This window comes from Sardina pilchardus, chromosome 6, assembly GCF_963854185.1.
Source record: "Sardina pilchardus chromosome 6, fSarPil1.1, whole genome shotgun sequence".
Classification (NCBI taxonomy): Eukaryota; Metazoa; Chordata; class Actinopteri; order Clupeiformes; family Clupeidae; genus Sardina; species Sardina pilchardus.
Genome location: NC_084999.1, coordinates 14,493,868 through 14,521,522, shown reverse-complemented (window position 1 = coordinate 14,521,522; position 27,655 = coordinate 14,493,868). Strand labels below are relative to the sequence as shown.

The window sequence follows — 27,655 nt, the reverse complement described above, 5'->3', positions numbered from 1 at the left end:
ACATTTTTGTTTCATTTAGGTATTTATTTAAAGGAACACTTCACTGTTTTTTCATATTAAACTACGTTATTCCCTTAACTAAGACGAGTTGATACATACCTCTCACGTTTCAACGCGTGCACTCACTGGCTCTGGCATGTGGCACAACTTTGATAGCACTTAGCTAGCCCAATGCATTCATTAGGATCCAAACAGAGATGAAGTTAGAAGCGACCAAACACCTCCATTTTTTAAGTCTTTTAAAAAAAAATCTATTTATTTCATAATGTATGCATGAAAGGAATAAAAAGACCAACTCAGTATTTTACAATATTTCTGAAGGTAATACAAAGAACAAAAAGAAAAGACATTGGCCAATTTTTTTTGTCAAGTGCTCAATGTTTTTGCACATTTTGCAACATGTGCAGGTGCTAACTGCTTGACAGAGAGTCATTACACTGTACTCTCCAGCATCCTGAGTTTGATAGTGGCCCATTCCACTACAGCAGTCACTCAAACCCAGAACAGTCCGTAGGACGTCAGCACTCTTTTCTTGGTGGGCAGAGAGACACAGTGTTACATTGCAATATACACTGCTTAAGACACAGCAGCATCAACAAATGATATGACTTGAAACAGGAAAGGGATTGATAATGTAATTTTAGGATTGTTTCCCAATGTAACAGTGTGACTGACAGTTGCAATGCACTTCGTGTTTATAAAAGCAGGTTTATTGTATGTCTGCATGTTTGCAAACAAGGACATTCATTGTGCGTGCGTGCTTGCGTGCGATAGATAGATAGATAGATAGATAGATAGATAGATAGAGAGAGAGATACTTTATTGATCCCAAAGGGGAAATTCAAGAATTGTGCGAAAGAAAGTGTGTGTGTGTGTGTGTGTGTGTGTGTGTGTGTGTGTGTGTATAGTGTGTGCATGCAAGTATATTTATTAAATGTGTGTGTGTGTGTGTGTGTGCATACATATGTCTGAATACAATGATTTTTATTAAATGTGTCTGTGTATCAGTACCTGTGGAATTGAGTTTGCAGAACATCGTCATTGTCATAGACGTCTTCTGTTTCCGTTGCACACTCACGCTCATCTGTTTTGCAGTTGTTGTAAAGCGATTCACTCTGTTCAGGCTCCTGAACCATTGCGCTGTTCATATCCAACTCTGACTGTGGTCTAGAGAAGAAATCGCTATTCATTTTACAGAGAGATAATGACATTTCTCCTCCCTCTCCAATTTCCTTTTTTTCTCTCTCCTCTGTCTCCAATTTCCACCACAACTGTTTTTGACACTCACTACCTAAGGCCCCATTCCGACTGCAAACCTGGCAACTGCGTGTCAGCTGCGTTACCTGTCCATTTTCGTTTCGGTGCCCATGTAGACAGGTTAGACCAGCGGTGTCCAAACTGCGGCCCGCCACGCACTTTAATGCGGCCCGCCGAGCATGTATTAGTTTAGCATAGATATGGCCCGCCACACTTATCATTGGCTGTTCGCTATTTCTTTCCAGCAACGACGTTGTGGTTAACATTACTGCAAACTGCTTTACACTCTTCTTACAGAACGTTTACAATGTCAATATCAAAACAGCATGTAACATAGAGATGATACTCTTTGAAATCTCTATTGCAGCAAATCTAATTTGCGTTGTTACATACTCATAACGTTACTCATAACGTAGGCTAATTGGGAACGCGTTTGAGCGCGCACGAAAGGGAGAGAGCGCGCCAGTTGGCTTGTCATTGTTGATAACTGATATCTCCTTTTTATAAGAAACGTTTAAAAGAAAAGCGCGAAGACAACAGTAATTTCATTACTGAGCAACGGTGAGAGGGCACAGACATTAGGGACAGTAGCCACTGAGTGGCGCCGGCAAGAGTCTTAAAGTGACAGTACACCATTTATAAATGAATATCATATTAACCGTATTTCTTTACAAATTTATTTTCTACAACAAAATAACTTATCATTATTATCATTTGAATAATTATACGTTATGTATACTGCATTGTGTACATGTCCAAGGGGGGGGGGGGGGGGGGGGGGGGTTATAGCCCACCGGCCAATTTCCAAAACCCAATGTGGCCCTTGGGCCAAAAAGTTTGGACACCCCTGGGTTAGACCATACACACTACAGTACCTGCAAGACACACACGTCTCAGGTGTGGCTTGAGCCGCACTGAAAATGCGTGCATGCCAGAAATAGGACCAGCGCCTGTTTTTCACGCGACACACAAGCGTGTTGGAAGCTTTTGCATTTGAGAGTGAAAGTGAAGAGATGTCTTTACAGGCAGACTGACCACAGCAGCGCCGCATCAGAGACGCTTCTGGTATGAATGTACAAATCAAACGGAACACAGCAGCCAGGGGAACAGTCAACACCACGTCGGCAGTCTGACAGGGCCTAAATGTGTAAAGTTAAATTTGCTTAGATTGTCCATGTGTTTCCACTTAGAGCACATAGTGTATTCCTGTTGATGTGCTATTTTGTGATTGTACTCTGTGTGTGTGTGTGTGTGTGTGTGTGTGTGTGTGTGTGTGTGTGTGTGTGTGTGTGTGTATATACACGTGTACTGTACTGCATGTGTCCATGCAAGGACATTTCAATGTGTCTCTCCCTCTGTGTGTGTGTGTGTGTGTGTGTGTGTGTGTGAATGTGTACTGTTTGTCTGCATGTGTACATGTGTACTGTATGTCGGAATGCAAGGTATTTATTAAATGTGTTTGTGTGTCAGTACCTGGGATATTGAGTTTGTAAAAAATCGTCATTTAGGTAGATGTCTTCTGTTTCCGTACACACACTCTGATCTGTTTTGCTTCTGTGAAGCCATTCTTTCTCCTCGGGCTTCTGGACCATAGGGCTCACATAGTTCACATCCAACTCTCTCTTTGGTCTAGAGAAGAAATCATTATTCATTTTACAGAGAGATTATGACATACCTCCTCCCTCTCCAATTTCCACCTCACATGTTTTTGACACTCCCTACTTTAGAATGCATTGGAGGTGGAAAAAATCATGTCGGTGTGAATGCTGCCTTAGGGCTTAGTCAGACCGCCAACATTACGAGTGGATTGCATGTCTGTTCCTTGGCTACTGCATTGCGTTTTATATGTGCATCTATATCAGAAACATCTCTCATACAGCGTTGGCTGCTGCCGCCAGTCAGCTTTTAAAACACCTCTTAAAGAGACCCTATGCAACTTTTTCATAGTCATTAAATCGCTCAGAAATCGTTGTTTTGCTTGACTGACCAGTTTCATCGAAAACAGTAATATTTCCTCCCGCCCCCAGTGTCCCTATCCGCTATTGCAACCTTGCAGTTTCTGCAGTAGACGATCGCTCCTTGTTTACATCTGGAAGTCAGAAACGCGTAAGGAACAAGAAGAACCACGCTTGCAATTTATATACTTATATATAGCCCATATATGTATAAATATACACGCTAAAGCTGTCGGGGAAGCTCTGCAGAGAAATATGCAAGCATAAAACGAGCGAAAACGAAAAACTAAACCGAAACCAGAGATGAAATCACCAATCCTGCATAGTTCCTCTTTAACTGTCTCTTTTGAATGGAAAAGTTTCCAAAAACTGTGAAAAATAGGCGCTAGTCCTATTTCTAGCACACACATGAAAACTGACGGGTGAGGCAGCTGACATGCAGTTGCCACAGATGCGGTCTGAATGAGGCCTAAGGCAACTGTGTGTCGGCTGCATCACCTGTCCGTTTTCATTTCCGTGCCCATGTAACAGGTTAGACCATGCACACTGCCTGTGAGACAAGCACGTCTCAGGTGTGGCTCGAGCTCTGGTTGCCTTCAAGGCAACATTGCCTGGGGTTAGGGGTTAGGGGTTAGGGTAGGATTAGGTGTCTTTCTAGGGGGCTTAAAACACCATCGAGCAGCTTGAGTCTCACTGAAAGCGTGTGCATACTAGAAATAGGACCAGCGCCTATTTTTCACGCGATATGCAAGTGTGTTGGGAGCTTTTCTATTTGAAAGTGAAAGTGAAGAAGAGTATACACATAAAACGCGACACAGCAGCAAGCAACAACAGTCAACGCTCACACACCATGTCGGCAGTCTGACAGCGCCATTATTGTGTGTTGAATTCACTTAGAGAGTGAGAGAGTGAGTGAGTGAGTGAGTGAGTGAGTGAGTGAGTGAGTGAGTGTACTGTATGCTTGTGCACTGTATGTGTGCATGCAAGGACATTTAAATGTGTCTCTCCCTGTGTGTGTGCAAGGATATTTATGTGTGTGTGTGTGTGTGTGTGTGTGTGTGTGTGTGTGTGTGTGTGTGTGTGTGTGTGTGTGTGTGTGTGTGTGTGTGTGTGTGTGTGTGTGTGTGTGTGTGTGTGCGTGCGCGCGTGCGTGTGTACTGGTGTATTGTATGTCGGAATGCAAGGATATTATCAAATGTGTTTGTGTATCAGTACCTGTGTTGTTGAGTTCGTAGAAATTTTTCATTTTTATAGATATCTTCTTTTTCTGTTGCACAGACACTCTGTTTTGGTTCTTTTTTTCTTCTGTACTGATGCGTTTTGCTACTGTTAAGCAATTTGTTCTGTTCAGGCTTCTCGACCATAGTTAGCTTCACGCCCAACTCTGTCTGTGGTCTAGAGAAGAAACAGTATTCATTTTACAGAGAGAGTATGACATTTCTCTTCCCTTTCCCATAACTTGGACTATCAAATAGCACTCTATCCACTGAAATGTGTATCAATTCATGACTACTGAGCATTGGCCTCATATTGATTAACATCTAGAAACAAAAGTTAACAGTTTACAGTTGTTTTGTTCTGTCAGATCAGATGGTCTGTTCAGTCTAACACATCCAGAATCTCAATGCGACACACAACTTTCTTTTAGTTAATATTAGACTTACTGTAACATTTACAGCAATCTGAAGAATATCCATTACTTATTTCAGCAAGTTGATCCACAATATCAATTCAAATGTCAACAGAACAGCTAAGATGTATGTTTCTTATCAAATACAAGATTAGTTCAGCACCTTGAGGGGTTATCATCCACTGGCAGATCGGTATTACCAGAATTCCTAAAGACACACAAACTGTCAGTGCCAGCAGAACTTCTGATTTGTATTGTCATGCACTATAGCGAGGGCATTTGTGTTTGACATATAAACATATTAAATATAACTGCATTTTCACTTTCTTATTGAAATAATTGTTTTTCACCACCTTACGGGGAAATGATCTAGAGGCAGACCAGTATGATCTAAAGACCTAATAACGGAAGAATGGTACCGTTTTTCTCATTCACTTGCTGGTGCATTCCTGAAATCAGAATTGACATTCTCAAAACTGCTTGTTCAAACTCCATATCATCTTCTCACTTGTGCACATCATAAACAATTATAATTGCTTCCAACTATCAGCAAAGGCTACACCCATGCGTTTCATTGTGTACACATGTCTGCTGTGTTTGACATACTGTATTCCATGGCTAATGTCATTTTGGTCAAAATGCTCTACACTGGTTTCATGCTGAATAGTCCTACCACATAAAATAAATATATAATCGCTTGAGTCATTACATGCAAAAATGCTGAACTAGCCATCTTAACTTGTCAGAGTCTGTCAACCATGTGCATATACAGTATGTGACATGACAGACAAGAATGTCAGGATGTATTGAAAGATTATTTATAATCTGGTTTACAGTGGCACACAGCAATGACCACTGGGTGTTTTACTGTATACAGTATTTGTCAGGTTTCCTTTGCACAATGCTGTAAAAGCCTTTGTTTTCTTTATTCTGTCACAATGTCTGTCAACAGTAAAAAACTTCAACCACCGCCATACACAGTAATGTGTAGTTGTAGTTTTGAAATACAGTAGCTGTCACATAGAAAACAGTGCTACCTACAGTATATTGTTCATTAGAAAAATAGACAAAGCAGTTTGATTATCTTGTTCATAAACGATGGCATAAGGATTTGTCATTTTTGTTGCACTGACAGTTTCATTGATATGAATATTTGCTGCTGAGAAATAGACTTAGCATTTTGAGTAACATACATGCTTTTGCAGGTATCCACTACGTGGTGCAGTTTTCACTAACTGTTTTGAGAAATGCACCAACTGTTGCGTAAACTTTAATGTTGATTTGAGAAATACACCCAAGTAACTGAGAATAACCAAAAAATATCCAAAGTGTATAGTCCTTTGGGAATAAGATTTACTATACTGTAAGTGAATCACTATCACAACAATACCTTTTGCGCCGTGAGTAACAAATAATTCCACATAAACCAAGAAGTCCAAATACAGAGGCCAAAATAATCCATGGCAGGAGAGCTGTCAGATACATAAATAGATAGAAAGGAAGTTATTCATTGTTAACAGACAATTTGTCATATTTTTTCTTCTCTTGTGAAAAAAATGCTGCGTACTCTTTACACTCTGTAAAGTCATGTGGTGTGTCTCATTGCTGTAGGAGTTGTTTGCCACACACACCACCCCCTGCTCTGCTAGTGTCCTCTCCAGTTCCACCTCCGAGGACATCAAGGTGCCCACTGTGGCGATGTTGGGAATGACAGATGCTGGAAGTCCAGTTCCGCCAATGAGCATCCATGTCACTATAGGAACGGGGTATGCCTCCACCCAACATACACATCTCACCGTCCTTCCCCTCTCTGAGCATGAGGTGTTGGGTACCATGATGGAGAGAACTATAGCAGAAGGAGAAATGAAAAGATATTATACTGTAAGTGTGTTGTCTCGACTCTTTGTAATTAAGGCCACAAAGTAGAACGGTGCGCTGCATGACTGGTTTAATTTCTTTTCCGCTAATTACATTTTCTTGGAATTACTTCACAGTTGGGTGCTTCCTTGATCTACTCACATGCGATGTCCAGAGTGAGAGATTTGCTCTCTGTTGACATATCACCTGTGCGGCAGTGGACCATTTTGCCATGTTGAGAACGTGTAGCAGTCACCGTCACTGTGGACACATCTACCCACATGTCTGCAGCAGGCCTCCTAGTGGACACCTCAGTGGTGTTCCCCGTCAGGCCCCTCCACTCTATGGCTGGGGGAGAGGGGGGGCAGGAGTGCTGGACGCTGCAGCTGAGGCTGAAGACTTCACCCTCCTTCACTGGGGACTCCGGGCCTCGTAACTCAGGGCGGATTCTAGCTGTTGTTTAAGAGAACACAGGCCATAGACATACATAAGCTTCAGAGTGCAAATTTAAGCAATTATGAAATACATGTAGCCTATACAATAACAAATGAAAAGTATATTTATCAAATATATGATTGACTTAGTTTGACGTGATAGGGGGTTAATTCAGTTTCTAACTTCCCTCTAGGATACTGTTATGATTACCAGATACAGTATGCACTGTGACAGCCACACAAACTAACTCTTTAGCAGGCAGAAAAGGTCAAGGTGTGTTACCTATAGACCTGGATTTGATAGCCTGGCAACGCCCTCTTAGATCTCCTTTCAGGGAGACACTAGTGTGGAACACCATTATTCACTAACATTTCCATCAGAATGCTGATGACTGGCCAATCAGCGACGAGAGAGGATGCTGCTAGTTTTGAAATCAAACCTGGCTGTAGTGTAACAGAGGCCTGCAAACTGCCTTCAGATCTGGCTTTCATGACTATGCTACGCGACACGTGCCTGTCACAATGGGCTGTCAGATATAGGGTGCATTCATAAATTCAATCTGACACTGAAAGTAAAATAATGCAACGATAAAAAGTTTCAGATTGTGCTCGGAGCTATGATACCATGCTTGCATATAGTCTGGACATTGACCTTAACGCAAGAGACCTTATACCGAGGCTCTTTTAAAAAGAATGCGTATGATGGTTATATCACCTGATTGAGTCCTTACAATGCTGCTTATTGTTTGTCAACATATTTCACTGTGGTTTACAAATATGAAGTTGGATCTTAATGATAGTTAGCCTAGCAACGCAATATTTTGGATGGCCCGCAAAGACCCAAAGAAAACATGGGTAAAAAATGAGCTTCTGGTGTGCACCAGATAGTTTCTTGCGCTTTAGAGAAACTTTCCCGTGTGCAGCAGAAACTAGATAAAAAGTATTTTTGCACAAGACATGTCCCTTTAAGGACTTCGTACAATCCTGTCTAGTATTATCAAAAATATTCTTGAATATGCACGGCCTAATGTTCTGCTGTGCTTCTTTTTTTGTTTTGATTAATCACTGGGGAACTCACACTGAGTCTTTATCTTGACCATTGGTTTGTAGTATTTGTCAGACTCTGGGTTGATGTAGGGATACAGAGTGATGCCATCAGACATCTTGACATTGTCGATCTTGAGGGTGCAGTTCCCCTCTGAAGGATTCCCCGAAACTGTAGTCCGTCCTTTAAATTCACCAATAACTTTACCAGGGTTTTTCCCATCATAAATGGCGGGCCAGTCTCTGTTGTGGTATTTGTACCAGATGACCCTGGTATGGGGTCGGGTTTGGCAGGGGATCAGAACACAGCTGCCCTCCACAGCCCTCACAGAGTCTGGCATCTGTATATGAAAGCCCTGTGCTGTGGTCAGTAGACAGGCTGCTGGAGAGAAACATGCACATTTGTAGACAGTGTTTATAACTATGCATCATATTGCTGAATGTGAACAGGTTATTGTGTGTATATTGTTGAACAGCATCAATATTCACTATCAAATAATTAAGATGACTCAACAAGTAGGCCTATGTTATATCATGTGTGTGTGTGTGTGTGTGTGTGTCCATCGGTCTATCTGTTTTTATGTCAACATAAAAGGGCCACACAGTTGTAATTGCTGTTTCATTTCCATTGCTGTGCTAATGCTGTGTTTGTGAACTTTATTCTGTTATTCCGTGTTAGTGGTGGAAAGACCATGGGGCATCTAATTCTGAGAAGCAACACTTCTCTCCCTCCCAGGCCTTACCACACATGTAACTAGAGCAGAGTTTAGTAAGCAATGGTGCCAAGTACCAGTGAAGCAGATGCCAAAGAGTCTGAGAAGTCTCCGGATGTCCATCACAAGCCTAGTACAACCCTGTCAAGAGCAAGAAAGCAGAGTCATCTGATAATAATAGTTTCAACCACAAGATAAGGTCTAAACACCAGAGTTTTCTTTTTCTTTTTCTTTTTTTTTAATAAGAGGTGGACACTGACAGCGTGCATATTTCATATATGGTATCTTGACATTTAAAAAAAGACTGAGCTAAAATAGCAAGCTGAGTGCTGCAAACCTTAAGAACCATTTGAACTTTTCCATGCAAGCAGTCTTACAGTATAGTAATGTTTTTTGCATTAAGATATTCAATACATTGAACCACTGTATGGCCTCATGTATCTTATGCTATAGTTTTACTCTTTGGTGCATTTCTCTAATCATCATTAACATATGCACAACAGTTACTGCATTTCTCAAAACAAGTAGAGCAAACTGCACCACATGGTAGGTTACAGTACAAGCAAAAGCATATCTTGATCAAAATTCTTAGTCTATGTCTCAAAAGCAAGTACTGTATTTATACAAATGAAACCATCAGCACAATCAAACATCCTTACAGCATTCTTTATGACAAGATAGTCAAACTGTGTTGTCATGTTGTCAATATGACGGTTTACTCTGTATTACTCTGTGGCATAGCTATTTCAAAACTACAGAGTTACACATTATTGTGTGTAGAGGGGGTTGAGAGTGGATATGTTTCAAAGATTTTTTTTGTTGACAGACATTGTGACAGTATAAAAAAGGCAAAGGCTTTCATAATCATAGCATTGTGCAAATGAAACATTACCAATATGAAAACTCCTTTGGTCAGAGCTGTGAACCTCATCTATCTACAGGCTACATCATGATGTTCCTGTCTGTCAGATCACATAGAAAGACTATGACAATTATGGCAGCAATAAGTCTGCATGTAATGACTCAAGCTATGAAATAAGGCCAATTTGTTTTATAGGGTATACTATTCAGCATGAACCAGTAGAGTGAATTTGGCCAACATGACATTAGCATTTGAAAATGTGAAAAACAGCAGATATTTGTACAGAATCATGTGCATGGATGCTACTAAACTAAAGCATTACTGTTTGTTCAAGATGGGGAGACACTGCTTTAAGTAGGCTAAACGGACAGGTGATAAGATGATATAGAGTTTGAACAATCAGTTTTGAGAATTTCAATTCTGATCTGAGAAATGTGACAAAGCAACTGAAATAAATGTAATTATACATCCTATATAAGACAAAGTACCATAACAAACAGTCAGGGATATTCGGCTTTTGAGTGAAATTTCAGGATGAACCTAAAATCCAATAGCATTTACATGTGAATTTAATGTGACCTCTAAACTTTTGAATGTAGCCTACATATCCAACAGTTCAATGTTTCAGTACTTACTGTAACATTACATTTCACCTGAAAGCCAGATATCCCTAAATTGTGAGTAGCGCAAGTGTAAGTGCAGGATAAATAGCCTAGGTTTCCAGCAGTTGTGGTTCAAGTTCCCTTCTTTATTACAACAGGCCACTTGCTTAACAATAAAGAGAACAATAATCATCAGCAATGTCAATATTCAATGTCCAACTGGTAATGTTATGAATACAATTAAATATGTAAGTAATGATGCAAAAAAAAAGACCCCACCTTACAAAATGTTCCATCTGGTAATCTGTAACTTCTACAGTAGCTCTTCGCAGTTCCTCTGTGTCAGGAAGCAGCCTCCCACAGTCTCGCCCAGACCATCGCTGTTGTCCGCAGACTACCCTCCCACAGAAATAGATGTTCTGAATGACTCAGACAATACGGAATCGGTCATATTTGTCTCAAGTCATAAACGTACATATTCGCAGCATGATAGACTAAATTTGGATTGAATTAGTTGGCCTTTTTACTGCCTGTGTGCAGAGGTGTGGACTAGAGACACGTGACCTGGATTCGAGTCAGACTCTAGCCACGATTCTGATTACCGGTAGCCTACTTCAGACTCGACTTGACAAAATTAGAAATGACTTGCAACTCGACTTAGACTTCCATGCTATTAACTTTCAATTCAATTTTATTTATAGAGCGCCAAAACATTACACATGTCTCATGGCGCTTTACAGAGTGTTAAACCTTCAAAGAGAGCCCATGAGCAACAGGGGCAAGGAAAAACTCCCTAGAATTGGAGATACATAGGCCCTATAGGAAGAAACCTCAGACAGATCCACGACTCAAGGGCCCAACCCATCTGCCTAGGGTCAGTTAAGTAGAGTAAAGTCATTTGTAGTATATGGTTCAAACAGTCCAGTATAGGGAATAAATAGTCCATCAGTAATCCATTAGTAATTTTGGAGGGTATGGGTCGCTGGGATGCGTGGGCCGGGGGTCCTGGCAGGGAACCACAGAAGGTAATGGTAGGGCAGTCATAGGTATGATGATGGCAATGGCACTCAGGGGGATGGATGAACTTGAGAATTGACGCGGACTTTGCAGCGTAGGCTACCATAATGTCTTGCGGCATGGCCCAAATTAGCCAAAATATGTTCTGTCCATACCAACTTCAGCAGCCTCAAATTCATCGTTAACCTTACACTTGCAACTCAGCCTTATTTTGCACGGAATGCATGGTCTCTTATTCTAGTAGGCTGTGAAAAAGGAAAAGGAATGGATGATCATCCTCCCGTTATCGTCTGGTTAGTTAAGTGGATCATGACTATTGTGATGGATCCGCTCATCCGGATGTGGTCGAAAGCCTAAAGACTTTAATTTAGTCGAAACTTTACGGAGTCATCAGTGTCTGGTGGCATTTCAAATGTATACCCATATCAGCGTTTTGTTTTGCAAAATAAATTGCAAGATAGGCTATAGCTATGTGTTTATTCACCTGGTTTTGAGTAGCCTAGGACTTCATCCATTCAGTAGAGAAAACTACATAACATATCTATCTTTAGGCTGCTTGTCTTGGACAATATTCGAAATTGGAAATCATTTTAAGAGTGCAGTGCAAGGATTCAGAAATTACGGTGGTCTATGCGCGGTGTGAGCGCTCGCAGGGTGAAAACGGAGTATCAGTGCCAATGGTTTTCTATCGCTCAATTGCACGTCTAGTCAGTTATATTACAGCCTTCTGTGTGGGGAGTGGACACACTATTCTGTGCAGTGTGCTTGCTGCTGAGAAGGTCTCATGTACAGAGGTCGGAAGAAGAGTGAGCAGGGGATAGCTGTCTTCCTACTGCTGGAGCCTTTAATTGCTTCCAAAATAGGCCTACGTTCATAATATTTGTAAGAGCTCTGTAGTTACACACAGACATTATTTATGCACTCACACAGCCACACTCATTGTTTTCAATCGTTAGGCAATGTATTATGTAGGCCTGTTTAGATTAGAGCAAGTCAGATTGCTGTTAATTCAACCATCTCCCTGGTGAGAAATTTGACTTGACAGTTCCCCTTAGTGTTGACTTGAACACAACCACAACCTGCAAGAAGGGCCTGCAAAGATTGTGTCTTCTGAGGAGACTGAATGCATTCAATGTGGACAAAACTCTGATGGTTCTATTTTATAGATCATTTATTGAGTCTATTTTAACTTTCTGCCTCGTCTGCTGGTTTGGTAATCTCCCAGTGCAAAACAAAAATAATCTGTCCTCTATTGTAAACACAGCCAGTAAGATCAAGCATTCAACAGCTATCTTTGTCACAAATATGGGATAGACAGTTGCTGGGTAAGGCGAGGTGTATTTTATCATGCAATGACCATCCTCTATCGAATGAATTTGTTCTTCTCCCATCTGGACAGAGGTATAGGCTACCAAGGGCAAGGTGCGTGCAATAGATACAAGTTTTCTTTTGTCCCTAGTCTAGTGCAATTAACATACTTAACCAACACAAAATCACTCATGAGTCATGACACTTAAGTGCCACTCAAATGTAGGCCTACAGTATGTATCATACTCATCTCTGGTATTTATTATGCTATTACCTTAATAGTGTCTAGTGCTGAGGTTGGTTGTCTGTGAACACTTGCTCTATCTATGTTTTGTACTTTGTCTTATTATGTTTTTTTTTATTTTTTTTACTGTAACCACTGATGCAAACCAAATTTCCCCTTGATGGACAATAAATGTCTGAACTGAACTCTGAACTGAACCCTGTTCCTCTATCCCTGCTCAGTTTTTATTTTAGATTTTTTTGTGTGTAGGCCTACTGTATTCTAGTTTGCCATTGCATAATTTTCTGATATTAAGCATATATATATTTTCAATTGAAATATTAATTATAAATATGATGAATGGAAACATTATGACACACCGTAGAAGCTTCATTCACCCATCCAAATAGTCATCCACACACTTCACTCCCTAACTCACACACCTCACATAGCCTACCTCACCCCTCACTAAATTAAAGTTGTAGCATGTTTTGATTAGACATTTAAAACCAGTATTCATTTTTACTTTTGCTCAGTAAGAGAACAAGGATATTTTGGGCTCGTGATTTTAAGATTTTTAAGGCTCAGACTTGGCTTACTTGTGACTTGCTAAAGAGTGACTTTGTCCTACCTCTGGACTCTGAGGGTTAGCAATGTGGAACATAGCCTACCTTACATGAAAGTGGAACGATCTGTTCAGTCATTTACCTCAGTAAAACTGTTCACTGACTGTTGAGATTCAGAGAACTTGACCACCTCGATATTTAAAGACTGCAATGTCAAAGACATACCAGTAGATGGCAATGTACTCATGGTTTCCTTTGACCTTACTCCTGCGGTCTAGTAGGCCTATGTTCTCTGATCCATAGCCAAGGGGTCTGTCTGCATGTAGACATGTATTGAAGTTTTTATCAATTGCTTACACGCAAACATTTTGAAAAAGCACACACACAACAAAAGTCACCGACCAGATAACAGAGAATAAGGCTACAGATATTGTTCTTTTATCTGTGCATGTAATTCTTCGTATAGCATATATTCACTGGAAGTGAATTAGACCAGGTAGCCTATTGCTAGTCTTTATGCTATAGGTTATGATTACAATGATGATTTAATAGGCCTAGTAGCCTACTGATACCGTTTTACCAAGTCAGTAAAAGCAATGTTAGTAGCACTTTTCCTCTGTCGCATGCGCACTATTGTTTAACCAGCGAATAATGATGTCCACAGACAAGGTAGAGTTGCATGATTTTATGAAAGTGTTACTGTAAAAAGTGATCTGGTAAAGTTAAGCTAGGCCTACATAGTGTGGTTATAGCCGATAGAGGGCCGCGAAGTGAAAGCAGAAGTGCTGTTCACCCTGTTAGGAGTTGATGAACTGCTGAAATGATTTTGGAAACATTTTAAAGTATGAAAAATTCTTGTTATTAAAATTCTCTTTCACCTTAATCATACCCTGGTGTAGTATACCCAAATTAGTCAATTGTTTGTAGTGATATGTTATTGTGTTTCAATGGATAAGTTTACTCAAATGAGGACAATGTCAAAGTAAGACACAACCTTCGTGGTAATAATACTGTAGCTTGCAAAAGTCTGAGGCAGAAATTAAAAGTAACACTGTGTTTTTATTAGTGTCACAAGCAGTGGTGAGAGAGATGCAACTCATATCAGTCCAGGTCCTCACCACACACACCAAGCACATCTAAATCTAACACCGGCAGCAAAACCCTAAAGATGTGAAAATATCATTCTAAAATCTCACATAGTAACTGTTGCAAATATTACATTGTTGTATTTCCCATTTAAAAAGACTTACATTTTACAAAGCAAAGCAAAGCTTCTCCAATTGTGCTACAAAAAGAAATGGCTCGTTAGATGTCAATACTGTCTTCTCCACGCTTCCTAAGCATTCAATAGTTGATGAAGTTTTACTATCATACAACATAACTGTTAAGTAAACACACCCAATTTCACAAAATTCTGCGCGATTTCAGTCAGAGAATAGGGAATAGGGCCTACACTATGCTTAAAGCATGCATGCATGATCTGTTTGCATTTGCATAAAAAAGATTACTCATAAGGGAAATGGATATGGCTATAGGTTAGCCATATGACACTCCAAACACCTGCTTTTGTGAGCATTGTAGTATTGTGTGTATATTGCACTGTAGTTGCTATTGATCAGTCCATGGTCACCATCAGGTAGCCTGCAGGAGCTCAAGGATCTGAGCCTCCAGCTCCTTGGCTTTGATGGCGTTCTCTCCCTCTCCGTCGGTGTCGGCCACCCTGAGTCCTTTCAGGACCGACTGCAGGGCGTCAGCATTCTTCACTGCATTCATCTGGTCTGGGTCCTCTCGGATCTCCTGCACCCAGTCCAGATAGGCCTGCAGCAGCCCAAGGTCGTCCACAAAGTTGCCGATGATGCGCAGGCCGGGGCAGCGGCGTCTCAGCTCCTTGATCCTTGCCCTCCCAGCAGTTCCAATGTCATTGCCAGCAATCCTAGAAACAAAGACAGTAAGACGGGTTACTGTGTTTAACAACACTGAACATCTATCATGTATTTCTGAATAGATATTAGTAACATTATAACATTAGTAGTATGAATTTATTAACATTATTTTGAGAGGCCTCTATATGTTTATGGTTACTGTTATTATTTGAATATGTGCATTTTTTATATGATTTTACTTTAAACTGTTAATTCTAAAGTTAATGTAATGGTCATTGATGTTAGTAAGTTGCTTTGAGCAAAAGCATTTAAACACAAACTTTTCTATTTCTATATATTGAAGGAAAACACTGTGGAATTAGATTTATTTAAACATATTTGCATTGCAACGCCTGATGTGTTGTCTGTGTGTAACAATGCATAGTTTCACTACAGGACATGATGTGTTAACAAAGCAATGCTACTTGAACCAACTCATCAGAGAGATTTGCTTAGAAGAACTAATCTATCATCTTAATGAGCCTGTCTTGCTTTTTTCTCGTACGTAAGAGTCTTCAGGGAGGTGTTCTTGCTGAGGCAGTTGACGATGTTCTCCGTTCCTCTCTCTGTGATGCCTGTGATGTCCAGGTAGAGCTCCTCTATGGTGGTGTTCTGCTCCAGAGCTGACCACAGCTCCAACACCCCGTCTGGACCCAGGTTGTTCCCACACATACTTGAAGGGGGGGATGAAAATTAATTATGCCTTCAGGTCTTTACCCAAACACCACCATTCCTCTCACTATAATTGCAAATAAGTAGCCTACAACTAAGTATAGTACTTCTACAAATATTAGGATTAATGTTTATGACACCTTTTGTTGTCAACACTAATCCGAAGCGTAGAAATGTATTTATAAACAACAGGAATTAAGTCTGAAAATAACCTTTGAGAGCCATTGCCACTTACTAGAGTTTCTTCACCTGGCATTCTCTGGATTTCAAAACGGCAGACTCCAGAATAGCTGCAGTCTTGTCCAAACAGTTGTAACGTAAGCTAAAAAGGACAGGAAGCAGAGATCTCAGTTAGAACTGAAATTGGACAGATGTTATTTGCATATCCTTGGAACCAAAATGTAAATCAATGTGTGAAGTTTATGGTTAAATTATACAGTATTATGTCAAACTATAATAGTAACTGTAACTATTTGTAGTACTTAAAGTTAACCACTTTTAGTTAAACACTTAAAACACCCAGTGGATCTTTGAAATACAATTTCAAACCTGTAAGAGTAAGATATTTGGTATAGTTCTATAGTCACAGCATATTATGTTCCATGCAAGTCTACCTCAACAACAATATCTCCACCTGACTTATGTGCTCTGTGTCTATGTAACACTCATGAAGTGAAATAAATTGTGACATATTAGATACTGACTAAAGTGTTTCACATCGGTGTAGGATCGGCCCCAGGCGATCCAGCCCCCTGTTCCCAATGTTTGAGTAGCCCAAGTTGAGCTCCTCCAACGTGTGAGGGGAGAACTGCAGCACGTAGTGCAAGGCCGCACAGTCCACCACGCTCAGCTTCATCTTGAACAGGTGCAGCCTCTTGATCTCTGGCGCCGCCCTGCTGGTGGCCTCCTGAATGTGTAGCTCCATCAGGCAGTGGAACAGGTTCAGCGCGACTTCGTTGGACATCTGCCTGCCTCTGAGCTGGTCCTGGAACCACTGGCCCAGCTGGACAGGAAACACCTGACCTTCCTCTAGAAAGGGGTCCTGGGCGAGACCCTCGAGCTGACCCTCTAGCCGGGCACGGATTACTCCCATAAAAAAGCGGGTAAACATCTGCAGAGACTTCTCGAGTTTGCTGTCATTGTCTGTGTTCTTGTGGTCGAGCTGTTGATCGTGGCTTATGAGAGGTGGGTAGCTCGAAGGACTGGGAAGTTCCCCAAAGCACCAGAAGTTCAGAGCCTGAAGGATGTCCCCTTCTTTTGAGAGGTTTACTGCACAATAAAGAGCTGCAAGATATTCTTGCATGGTGAGATGGAAAAAGGAAAACATCTCTGTTTTCTCCTCCTTGATGACCACCAAGACTTGACAGAGGAAGGTGCTGTTTATCTCTTGAGGCTCAAGCCCAAACTTCTCCAAGTCTTTCCGCTCAAACAAGATGTTTCCCTTCAGGAGGTTCTCATAGGCCAATCTCCCCAGGGCTGTCAGCTGTCTCTTAGCCAGAGAAAGGACCTTCGATTTGGGGGTGCTACGGTCGGCTTTGCCTTTCAGCGCATGGTGCTTTACGGCAGTGACGAGATAGCAATAGTAGACCTCGCTAACTGTCCTGGGTGGGCTGATCTCAAGAGACCGTCTGCTGTCCCCCTCCTCTTCATTTGCAGAGAAGAACTCAGATAAGGCGGTGCAAATGATGTGGCAGTAGAGAGGGATGAAGGAGAGGACAAACAGACTGTCGTTCATAGCGATGTAGTTGTACACATTCTCGGCCACCTGTGGGTCACTGTAGTATTTTTGGGCGTACTGCCTCACTTGGGCCTCCTCAAAGCCCAGAACCACACAGCAACGTTGGAAGAACCTCTTGGGGGCATCTGAAGAGGGTCTGGTTGTCAGAATGACCGAGGACTCTGGTAAAAGGCTGCCTTTGATCAGTGTGACCATCAGCTCTGAAATAGGTACCTTGGTGTCAAAGCCAATGTCCTTATCAGTCCCATTCCAGTTAAGATGATGTTTAAACTCATCCAGTCCATCAAGGATAAAAAGCAGACTGCTGGGCGAGTCGAGAAGAACTGGAAGAACATCTCGCAGGTACTGGAACCTAGTCCCAAGAAGCTCCAGGAGGCTCATGGGAGCGTCGATCAGGTTCAGCTCACGGAAGCGGAGGCCAAAGACGCATGTGAACTCCCTCAGGTTCTTGCCCAGCGCCCATTCATACATGAGCCTCTGCACGGCCACGCTCTTCCCAATCCCTGCAATCCCCTTCACCTTGACACGTTTGGGAGGGCGCCCAGAGACCTCCTGGGGATCCAGCAGGTGCTGTGGCCGGATCTGGAGGCAGGACTGATGAGCGTAGATGCGTGCCCGGCGGGTCACGGCATTGAAGTATTCGTGTTGGCTGCTTTCCATGGAGTCCTCATCCTCTGTCACAAACAAGTCAGTGTAGCGTACCTCGATGTGAGAGCGTGAGTTAGAGACTTCGCCTCCCCCTTCGGAGTAGCAAATCATTCGCTCAGTCTGACTCAGCAGGGTGTTTTTATGTGTACTGATGGGAACTGCAGAAGTAAAGAGTTAGATTAGTCACAGCTGCTTATTACAATATATGTATTTAGTCCAATATGTCATTTAGATATCTTCTGATATCTTACCTCTTAGGTTTGGAGACTTCACATTTCGGAGTGGATGCATCTGATTTCCTGGTCAATAAGAAATATTTAATATTTAAAATCAATTTATACATGTATATCACTATATAGGTCACCTTCAATGTATATTGAACAAAATAGCTATATTGTGTGAGTGCATAATAGAGTACTCAATGAGAGTGCATGACTGTTGAGGGTGAATGAGAAGCTATATCAGAGAGAAAATGCAGCAAAATCAGCTCAGCAATACCTTTTGTCTCCTGAGTTACAGAGAACTCTTTCGATTTGCCCATGAAGAGTTTTGCAAGTGGGTTTTTCGACTTCTTTTTCTCTGTCAGAAGAAAGGGAGAAATAATAGGCCTAATGAATGCTAATCATAACATTTTCAATGAATCTGCACTTTTATCAATATCAGCATATAAAAGAACCTAGAGAGTTTGGCTGGACATGAAAGACAGACATTTTATTAATTAACCCCCCATAAAAGGATATGGCAAACATGTGAAACTTCATTGTACTTCGATCTTTTCTTGAGATGATTTCAGTTAGCTTCAGTTTGGCTAGTTTGACTTTTTCTTCTTAATTTGAATGCAATTTACCAGACTTCTAGCCTAGAAATCTAGCAACTCTTTGTTTGACTTGGGAGCTGAGCTCAGGCAGAAACCACCGAACCAATCACATTGTGTATAGAGTCGGTGGGTGGGCTTAACATAATGATGACTGACATGCGACCAGAAGTTAAGCATCGCGGGGTCAATGTTAAAAACAAGAAGATGATTCGTTTAGCGCTATCCTATTGGGTGGAGAGGGAATTTGAAAGACAACTGTTTATCCCACCCCTCCGATTGAGCCCTGCCTACGTTGAGTTCCCAGACCCTACATCTTGATGTGGGTCTGGCTGGTCAGGCTACCAGGCTTCCTCAATGCTGTCAAAACACCATACATATTTTGCAACCTGAACAAGGCAAGCAAACCATGGTAGTGTATATTACATTAGCCCCTACCCTGAACTTTGACCGGAGTTTTCTCCCGCACCACTTCATTTGTGCGGTCCGCCTTGCAGTTCCGTTGCACCCAGGCCTGCAGCTGGGCGCAGTAGTAGTCCTGCACCTCTCCCAGCACCTTCAGGAAGCCCTGGCTGCCCGCCGCACTCGTGCACACAATCTCCAGGGCAGCGGCCGTGGCATTGGCGGGCAGGCGCTCCAGCAGGGAGAGGTACTGGGCATGGGTCAACACCCCATCATCCCTCAGCCAGCGCAGCAGAGGGGCAGGGTTGGGGCTGAGCCACTGCAGGAGCTGGTCCCTTTGAGATTGCAGCAGCTGCTGGGCCGAGGCCATGCTGACCAACTCTGACTACCGCGAAAGGCTGTAATACAGACAGGCATTTGAGACAGGTTCAAATTGGCACTGGAAGTGAAACACATAGCAGACAATTTTCAAGTCATGATATCACTCACTAAAGAATATTGGAAATTGTCTGGTGCTTTCATCTTTCTTTCACTCTCTCTTTCTCTAATATGCTTATTTCAGACACACACACACAACACTTACACAGAGTCAAAACCTTTCTGGAATCGCTATTCACTTTGAATCAAACTGTGCCCTCAAAGCTCTTACCTCAGCACATTTGGCGTTCTGCTGGGTTTTGTCCCATTGACAGTTGTCACTTTGAAAACTCTGCTGCCGACTGCTGTGCTGAGCTGCCACAGTTGTTTATGGAGAGAGGGAGTGTTTCAGTTTATCACTTTGGAAAGAGAACATAGTCCAGAGTTCAAGGCAAGCCATCGCTCAAGACTTGAATGTGTTTTATCAGCATTGAGTTAGATGATCATTAAACAAGATGTAGACAGTACTTGTCTATTAAGGCTTCCATGACCAATAGCCCCAATCAAATTTAATCTAATCTAATGTCATTTTTTTTTTATTTGATTTGATTTATTTGACCAACTCATATTCAAAATATATATATTTATATTTGAAAACATTCCAAATGACAATGACAAGTCATTACAATCTCTTGTTTTAATCATCATTAAGTTGTAACACTCTGATGCACACTTTTGCCTTCCTTTGAGACAGAAATGTACAACAAATGATGGCGAAAATTCAGTAATAATTTCTATTTTGCTGTTTGAGGGTTTTTTATGTCTCATGTGGTTTTATAATAAGCAATGAGTGTTGAAAGCTTTTGTGTTTCCTTTTTTTTTTCATTACTGATGAACATGACTAATATTACACAACTTACAGTAGATTTCCATTAGTTTTGTCTCTTTGACTATCTATTGTCTTCCTCAGTCTGAAATGTCATCTTGGATAGACCCCTAAGGACACCCCTTCAGTCTATTAGGAAATGAAAGGCTTCTATTCACTGAATATGAGGGCAAAATTACACTGTCACCTACCACTGACAGCAGCTATAGCAGCAACCATTTCAAGAAGAGATTTGATCTCTCCCATGATTCAATTACATGAATGGAGTAATTGCATAATAAAGTGAAGAATCAGTTGCTAATAAGGGTACAAAGACATACTGAAATGGAAAGGGCCTTGAAAAGCTTGCTGAAGCTAAAGCATAGTGAGTTAAAGGAGGACTGAGATCTGAAAGAACAGAGAGAGAGTGAGAGAGAGAGAGAGAGAGAGAGAGAGAGAGAGAGAGAGAGAGAAAGAGCGAGGGGGTGGGGTTGGGGTGGAGGAAACGGACTAAAGCATGACAATGAATCACTCATAACCTCCACCATTTCTGCTGATGTCTCTTTTGTGCTATGCTGGAGAGCGTCCACATTGCGAGTAAACCAAACATCATAAATATGCCTGCAGCATTACCCATAGTCCATTTGGTGACCTTATTAATTAGGATATAATTCTTCACCAACACATCAGCGCTCAGTAATGTAGACGAATGTAGGGAATAGCATGGAACTGAAATTAGGCATGATAAATTATGTTTATGCTTACTGTTTATTTCATCACACACTGTAATCAAGTTTTAACTGCATTTACAGTTATGGATGTCTGTAATATGCATATATACACAAATATATATATAAATATATATATATATATTTTCAATTTGGCTAAAATCAATAAAGAGTCCATTAAAACAGTGTTTTTCAACCACTGTGCCGTGGCACACTAGTGTGCCGTGACACATTGCTAGGTGTGCCGTGGGAAATTATCCAATTTCATCTAAGTGGTCTAAAAAAGAGTGAATAGAAATAATTTTCTTTGTGTTCATTTGATTCCTATTCAAGACACTTTGACAAGAATGACTTGATATCATTAATGCGGGCTACAGATTTTTATTTAATTTAATTTTCCATAAAATTTCATTTTATTTAACATTTTCGGCTGGTGGTGTGCCTCAGGATTTTTTCAATGAAAAAAGTGTGCTTTGGCTCAAAAAAGGTTGAAAAACACTGCATTAAAAGACTAATACTGAATGAATCCAGATGAAGTCTTGCACTTACAGAACATTCTTATGGACTGATGCATGGGAATCCGTATGCAGGGAACAATTTCCATGACATAAAAAAACAAACACACACACACACACACACACACACACACACACTTCCCTTGTGACCAAAAAGCAGAATTCTATCACTTCTGTCTTTTGTTGTGACATCATTTTGTCCTATGTCTGTCTGTCTCTCACATGGTCATGGCTCTGAAGGAGTTGATTTGTTTCTTCTCTCTCGTAGTTGGTAAGTACTGTACATTAAACCATTACTATGTATTATTCATAGCTACCATAGGTGCCCTTAATGTATGCCGTTATTGCATTTTTTACAGTATGTGATGTTGGTGTAACTCATATGGTGTAATGCATGGCATAGCTTGCCCATGCATGTATTGTAACACCACAAGAAGTAATGTGAAAAACGTTACGAATATTCCTTAATCTTCATCTAACAAATTGTTTTTGTGCATCATGTTTTAGGGTAATTGAATGCTCAAATGGGTCTTTGTTAGAAAATAAGCAGTATAACTATTTTAAATGTGGAGTGTATGGTAAAAAAAAATCCAGTTAGGTCATATGAAGGGGTTTTGATGGACTTGCAATTCAAAATATGCCATTGGTTACAAGCATGTACAATGCAAGCTGTCTTGTTTTTAAAAGTTAAACAAAAGAATTTCCTTGAATTGTGTAAGCGCACTTAAATTAATAAAAATAAAAATGTGAAAGGTGTTTAGAGTGATTACAGCTCCGAGACCACTGCTCCATCTGAGCTGCCATCCACTTCCACTTTTCTTAATTTATCTGGAGTTGTGAAAGGGCCTTTAGTTTTTTTCCTCTCCTTTCTGTCAAATAAAACTTCTCGACCGGAACATTGCCTTTCAGAGTTTTAAAGGCCACTGTTCAAGGACCACTCTCTCTCTTTTTTGTATAACTTTGTGCAGTTTTCAGTAGTCATTTAGCAACTTACAGTACTTAGCACTTTACTGTTACTATAGCAACAGCTCTGCTTCCAACATGCCTATTCTCTCTTGACCAGTCTATGGACCGGGTGGCGTCCGCACCTTGACGCCGGTGATCCCGGCGAGGGTCTCGGCGCATGCGGGCTCCTGCGTGCTCATCCCATGTTCCTTCAGCCCGCCCCAGCGGCAGCGGCGGCCCGTGGAGGTGGAGGTGCGGTTGCAGTACCACTGGACCACCCCCATGGGGGCGCTCTTCCCCACACTCCCCCGCCTGGCGCTCAGCAGCAGCCGCGGCGGCGGCAGCGGTGGCAGCAGCGGCAGTGGCGAGGAAGATGACGCCTCCTCCTTGAGGGTCCACAAGGACTTTCGGGGTCGCGTGGCTTTGACGGGGGACATGTCCAAGGGAGACTGTTCGGTGACTGTGTCGGAGGTCAGACAGAAGGATGCCAGCAACTACGTGCTGGAGATGAGGAGGCGCGGAGACAAGAACTGGAGCAAGATGGCTTTTCAGTTGGACGTCTCCAGTAAGCTTTGTCCTGTCAAAAGTTGAAAGTGTTCAGAGGTTGTTCAGAAGTTCTTTGTTAGAGGAGAAATATGAATAATGTTAGCTGACCTCTTTTATGCCCCTATATTCCCATTCCTAAGGATATTCATTTTACCACTGGTAGCCTAGTTTTAAGGAATATTCCAATATGGAAAACATGTATTTAAGTTTAAACAAAACTTGCAGATGTTTTTGAAATAAGTTGCATGCTGAGCTGAGACATTTTATTCTACTCTCAGAAAGAGTGCAAATACAACAAAAACAATAGGTAACTACACAGAAAGGAAACCAATTGCCAATTGTTGAATTTGCACTTCCTCAATATGGCTGCTTTATTTACCTTTACCTCTATCTTTCTCTCTGTCTCTCTCTCTGTCTCCCTCCCTCCCTCTCTCCATGGATGCAGGTTTCCCGGAGCTGCCCAGGCTGACTGGCCCTGAGTCGGTGACAGATGGTCAGCAGGTGGTGCTGAACTGCTCCGTGAGCTTCCCCTGCCCCTCCCAGCCCCCCACGCTCCGCTGGAGGTGGGTTCGGGGGCGACCGGACAACAGCAGTGTGTTCGGGGAGCCCCGCGTGCTCCCGGGCCCAGACAAGAGGCCTCTCCTCTGGGCTTCCCTCTCCTTCACCGCCTCCTATCACCTCGTGCCCCGGATCAGCTGTGAGGTCGACTACCAGCAACATGCCACACCTGTGGTCATGACAAAGGACATTCATGTGAAATGTAAGACAGACATGATTGCTATACCGTACACAAATGTTTGATATGATAGGCGTTATATGAACCTTTGATATGACATGTGTCATGAAATTGTTAAATAATGTTCAGGTCATGAGTTAAGACAAACCCTAAACTCTAGGACTGAACATTGCTCTATTACAAATATTCAACCTATGAAGTTTTTGACTCCTGAATGTAACTGTCCTGCAGTCCCTCCTAAGGATGTGCACATCCGGCTTCACACCTTAGCTGTGCGGGAGGGGGGCAGTGCTCTGCTGGAATGTTCCTGTAAAGCTGACCCCCCCGTGGAGGAATACGACTGGTCATACACGCAACACGGCCGGACGCGCTTCTCACCGCTGCACGCGTTCACCATCCGCATCGAAAATGTGACCCGGCACACACGCGTCATCTGCACAGCCAAGAGCCGCCTCGGATGGACAGTATCACCCTCCACAGCCATCAACGTAGAATGTGAGCATGGACAGTATACCATTGGATTTAGAATAGGAGAGGAGGGCAGACATGTTTAATTTCTTCTGTTGATTTGAACTACAAACAAATACTCAATGCATAGTCTGTTTTTACATGTAAGCATTTGTAAATAGAAACTTTATCCACAACAGTGTGTTCCTGAGGCATACTGAGGCCTGAAGGCAACACTCTGTTATCAGTTCTGTATACCTCTTATCAACTCTTTCTGGATTCTAAGTCTCTCTCAGATCATATCTCTCTCCTATCTGTTTCCCAGACAAACCCCACATCTTGAGCAAATCCTCATGCACGTGGGATGGCACTGCAGTCCACTGCAGGTGTATTGCGGACTCAAACCCACGTGCCGCCATCACTTGGAGTGTGAATGGCAGCTCTCCGCCACACGGCTACAACACCTCCGTTTTCGTTCACAGCAACGGCACTGTGACTGCCAAGTTGGCTGGTGTGCCGGACATTCCTCCGACAGTGGTGTGCTATGCCAACAATGCCCATGGGAATGACTCTCGTCCTCTGTTGCAGGAAATGCATGGTAAGTTCTGCATGGAATGGGGGGGGGGATAGTATATTTAACTGAAAACAGTGTGTGTGTGTGTGTGTGTATGTGAGAGAGAGAGAGAGAGAGAGAGAGAGAGATGTATGATAAGTGTGTGTGCAGGTGTGCATATGTGTGTGTGTGTGTGTGTGTGTGTGTGTGTGTGTGTGAGAGAGAGAGAGAGAGAGAGAGAGAGAGAGAGAGAGTAATGTATGATAAGTGTGTGTGTATATGTGTGTGTGTGTGTGTGTGAGAGAGAGAGAGAGTAATGTATGATAAGTGTGTGTGCATGTGTGTGTGTGTGTGTGTGTGTGTGTGTGTGTGTATGTGTGTATGTGAGAGAGAGAGAGAGAGAGAGAGAGAGAGAGAGAGAGAGAGAGAGAGAGAGAGAGATGTATGTGCTTGTGGATGCATGTATGTGTGTTAGTCTCTATGTGTGAGGAATTGAACTACCTCTTATTCTGTTGGTAGTCTCTCTGCTGTGGATGCTGTTGGCAGCTCTTGGTGTGGCCGTCTCTGTCCTCCTCATCATTGCCACTGTGTTTCTTTGCTGCTGTCACAGGCAGGCAGGCAGGTAGAGAGCTTGTGATTTACATTCTAACGACTCTGAGATTAACATCAACAGAAAATGCAGGAATAATATCAGTGACCTCCTGCAGAGTACAGTTTATCCCCATGATATTGCTGAAACCTTTTTGATGTCTTTACAGAAGGAGCACCATGATAAACCATCGCACCCAGACTGTGTACCCGGGGGATGTGGGTATCTACCAGGAACATGCACCCCTGTATATCAACTGCACTGAAGTCACACATATCTACACGAATGGCAGCTACCAGCTCGTCTACCAGAACTGCACACCATGCTTTGTACGCACAAAACAGGTAGATAAAGCAACCATAATATGTGCCAATTAAAACGGAATTAAAGTAAACAATGCTGAATTGTAAATTGACCCATTTAATTATCAACGCATATTATGATTAATATATAATGCATATAATTATTAATACAGATAATATAATACAATACATTCATTTTGTCAATATTCTAGAGAATAACATCGCATATGTCACCTTTATGTATCATTTGCACCAGTTCACCTTGAATATGTTCAAATTGTAATAGATCATGTGCATATTGTCTGCTTCTTACCTAGACACACAAGAGAAGGCGACGAGCAGCATGGCGAGATCGAGCCCAAAGAGAGGCCGAGAGGTTGAGCGCAGCGGGGAGAGCTCATCCTGGGGCCTCCAATGCTGAGGCAGACACAGCCATTTACCTGGAGGTCCTCTGAGTGGTGGTGTAGGCTTATATGCATGGAGAGATATAGGCATGCACACAGAAGAAATATACATTGTATAAAGAGACTGAAAAACATGTAAAGGACATAGGCCTACAGTAAATGTCAGAATTATCCACTTCACCATGGGTGTTATATATGTGTGTGTGTGTGTGTGTGTGTGTGTGTGTGTGTGTGTGTGTGTGTGTGTGTGTGTGTGAACAGTGTGATGTATTGTCATGAAGCCTTCAGTCAGTGACAGAAATAAAATCAGCTGGATTTTCTATTATACTTTATATTTCTAATTCTATATCCACAAGTTACTAACCATTAGCACATGTATTCTGTAGCCTATTACATTCAAGAGCTACCACATATATCATTCTCACACAATCATATGTCCCTGCTATGACCTATTGGTATCGAAGTGACAGATGTTCATCGATCTTCTCAGTCTACGTACTGTATACATACACATAAGACAAACAGGCCAATACCACCAGCTTAAAAGACGTCCCTGGAGATGCCGGGGATTGAACCCGGGGCCTCATACATGCAAAGCATGCGCTCTACCACTGAGCTACATCCCCTGTATAACAAATATAGAAAATACTTCAAGTACCTATTACATTAAATTAAATTAAATTATGTTCTGACCGTATACCTCTATGATGATAATGCATAACATGCATGATTGCATCAGCCATCAGACAACTTCACTTCTGGGGGGAAAAAAGTGCCCAGATAGGCACCGGTGGGCTTACCATGCCCGGGGAATGTCAGGCGCCGTGGCTTAGATGGTTAAAGCGCCTGTCTAGTAAACAGGAGATCCTGAGTTCGAATCTCAGCGGAGCCTACAAAAGATGGAACTTTATTGCCAAAGGTATTTGCAAATAGAATTCCTCAGTTTTCATGGAGATATCCCAGAAGTAGCAGTCACATCCAAACATAACATACCTTTCTTAAAT

The 27,655-nt window shown here is 42.0% G+C and overlaps 3 protein-coding genes and 2 non-coding genes across 5 annotated transcripts; 2 read left to right on the top strand and 3 right to left on the bottom strand.

Annotated features, from left to right (window-relative positions):
• Positions 1–243: 243 nt before the first annotated feature.
• On the bottom strand, positions 244–10,755 carry LOC134082057 (myelin-associated glycoprotein-like). Its single transcript, XM_062537696.1, has 11 exons — positions 10,634–10,755; positions 8,968–9,031; positions 8,212–8,559; positions 6,862–7,152; positions 6,410–6,688; positions 6,233–6,314; positions 5,006–5,050; positions 4,428–4,607; positions 2,731–2,886; positions 1,012–1,167; positions 244–531 (listed from the first exon to the last, which is right to left on the bottom strand). The coding sequence occupies exons 2-11, from the start codon at positions 9,011–9,013 to the stop codon at positions 519–521; spliced, it is 1,596 nt and encodes a 531-aa protein (XP_062393680.1). The 5' UTR covers positions 9,014–9,031; positions 10,634–10,755; the 3' UTR covers positions 244–518.
• Positions 10,756–14,553: 3,798 nt separating this feature from the next.
• LOC134082683 (NLR family CARD domain-containing protein 3-like) lies at positions 14,554–19,006 on the bottom strand. The gene is made up of 6 exons (XM_062538580.1): positions 18,947–19,006; positions 18,700–18,747; positions 16,767–18,606; positions 16,298–16,384; positions 15,896–16,063; positions 14,554–15,401 (listed from the first exon to the last, which is right to left on the bottom strand). The coding sequence occupies exons 1-6, from the start codon at positions 18,987–18,989 to the stop codon at positions 15,101–15,103; spliced, it is 2,487 nt and encodes an 828-aa protein (XP_062394564.1). The 5' UTR covers positions 18,990–19,006; the 3' UTR covers positions 14,554–15,100.
• Positions 19,007–22,352: 3,346 nt separating this feature from the next.
• Positions 22,353–26,956, top strand: LOC134082056 (sialic acid-binding Ig-like lectin 10). Its single transcript, XM_062537695.1, has 8 exons — positions 22,353–22,400; positions 23,193–23,639; positions 24,066–24,380; positions 24,588–24,851; positions 25,129–25,401; positions 25,876–25,978; positions 26,115–26,289; positions 26,565–26,956. The coding sequence occupies exons 1-8, from the start codon at positions 22,358–22,360 to the stop codon at positions 26,700–26,702; spliced, it is 1,758 nt and encodes a 585-aa protein (XP_062393679.1). The 5' UTR covers positions 22,353–22,357; the 3' UTR covers positions 26,703–26,956.
• A 249-nt stretch (positions 26,957–27,205) lies between these two features.
• On the bottom strand, positions 27,206–27,277 carry trnaa-ugc (transfer RNA alanine (anticodon UGC)). The gene has a single exon. It is a non-coding gene; the product is annotated as a tRNA-Ala (tRNA).
• Positions 27,278–27,469: 192 nt separating this feature from the next.
• On the top strand, positions 27,470–27,543 carry trnat-agu (transfer RNA threonine (anticodon AGU)). The gene has a single exon. It is a non-coding gene; the product is annotated as a tRNA-Thr (tRNA).
• Positions 27,544–27,655: the final 112 nt, after the last annotated feature.

Coding starts and splice junctions, on each gene's coding strand:
- LOC134082057 (XM_062537696.1), bottom strand. CDS start 9,013: ATGGACATCCGGAGACTTCTCAGACTCTTTGGCATCTGCTTCACTG. Junction 7,153..8,211: donor GGTCAAGATAAAGACTCAGT/GTGAGTTCCCCA, acceptor CTTAAACAACAG/CTAGAATCCGCCCTGAGTTA. Junction 6,315..6,409: donor GACTTTACAGAGTGTAAAGA/GTACGCAGCATT, acceptor TGTATCTGACAG/CTCTCCTGCCATGGATTATT.
- LOC134082683 (XM_062538580.1), bottom strand. CDS start 18,989: ATGGGCAAATCGAAAGAGTTCTCTGTAACTCAGGAGACAAAAG. Junction 18,748..18,946: donor TGTAACTCAGGAGACAAAAG/GTATTGCTGAGC, acceptor CTTATTGACCAG/GAAATCAGATGCATCCACTC. Junction 18,607..18,699: donor GAAGTCTCCAAACCTAAGAG/GTAAGATATCAG, acceptor TTACTTCTGCAG/TTCCCATCAGTACACATAAA.
- LOC134082056 (XM_062537695.1), top strand. CDS start 22,358: ATGGCTCTGAAGGAGTTGATTTGTTTCTTCTCTCTCGTAGTTG. Junction 22,401..23,192: donor TTTCTTCTCTCTCGTAGTTG/GTAAGTACTGTA, acceptor TCTCTTGACCAG/TCTATGGACCGGGTGGCGTC. Junction 25,979..26,114: donor TGTCACAGGCAGGCAGGCAG/GTAGAGAGCTTG, acceptor ATGTCTTTACAG/AAGGAGCACCATGATAAACC.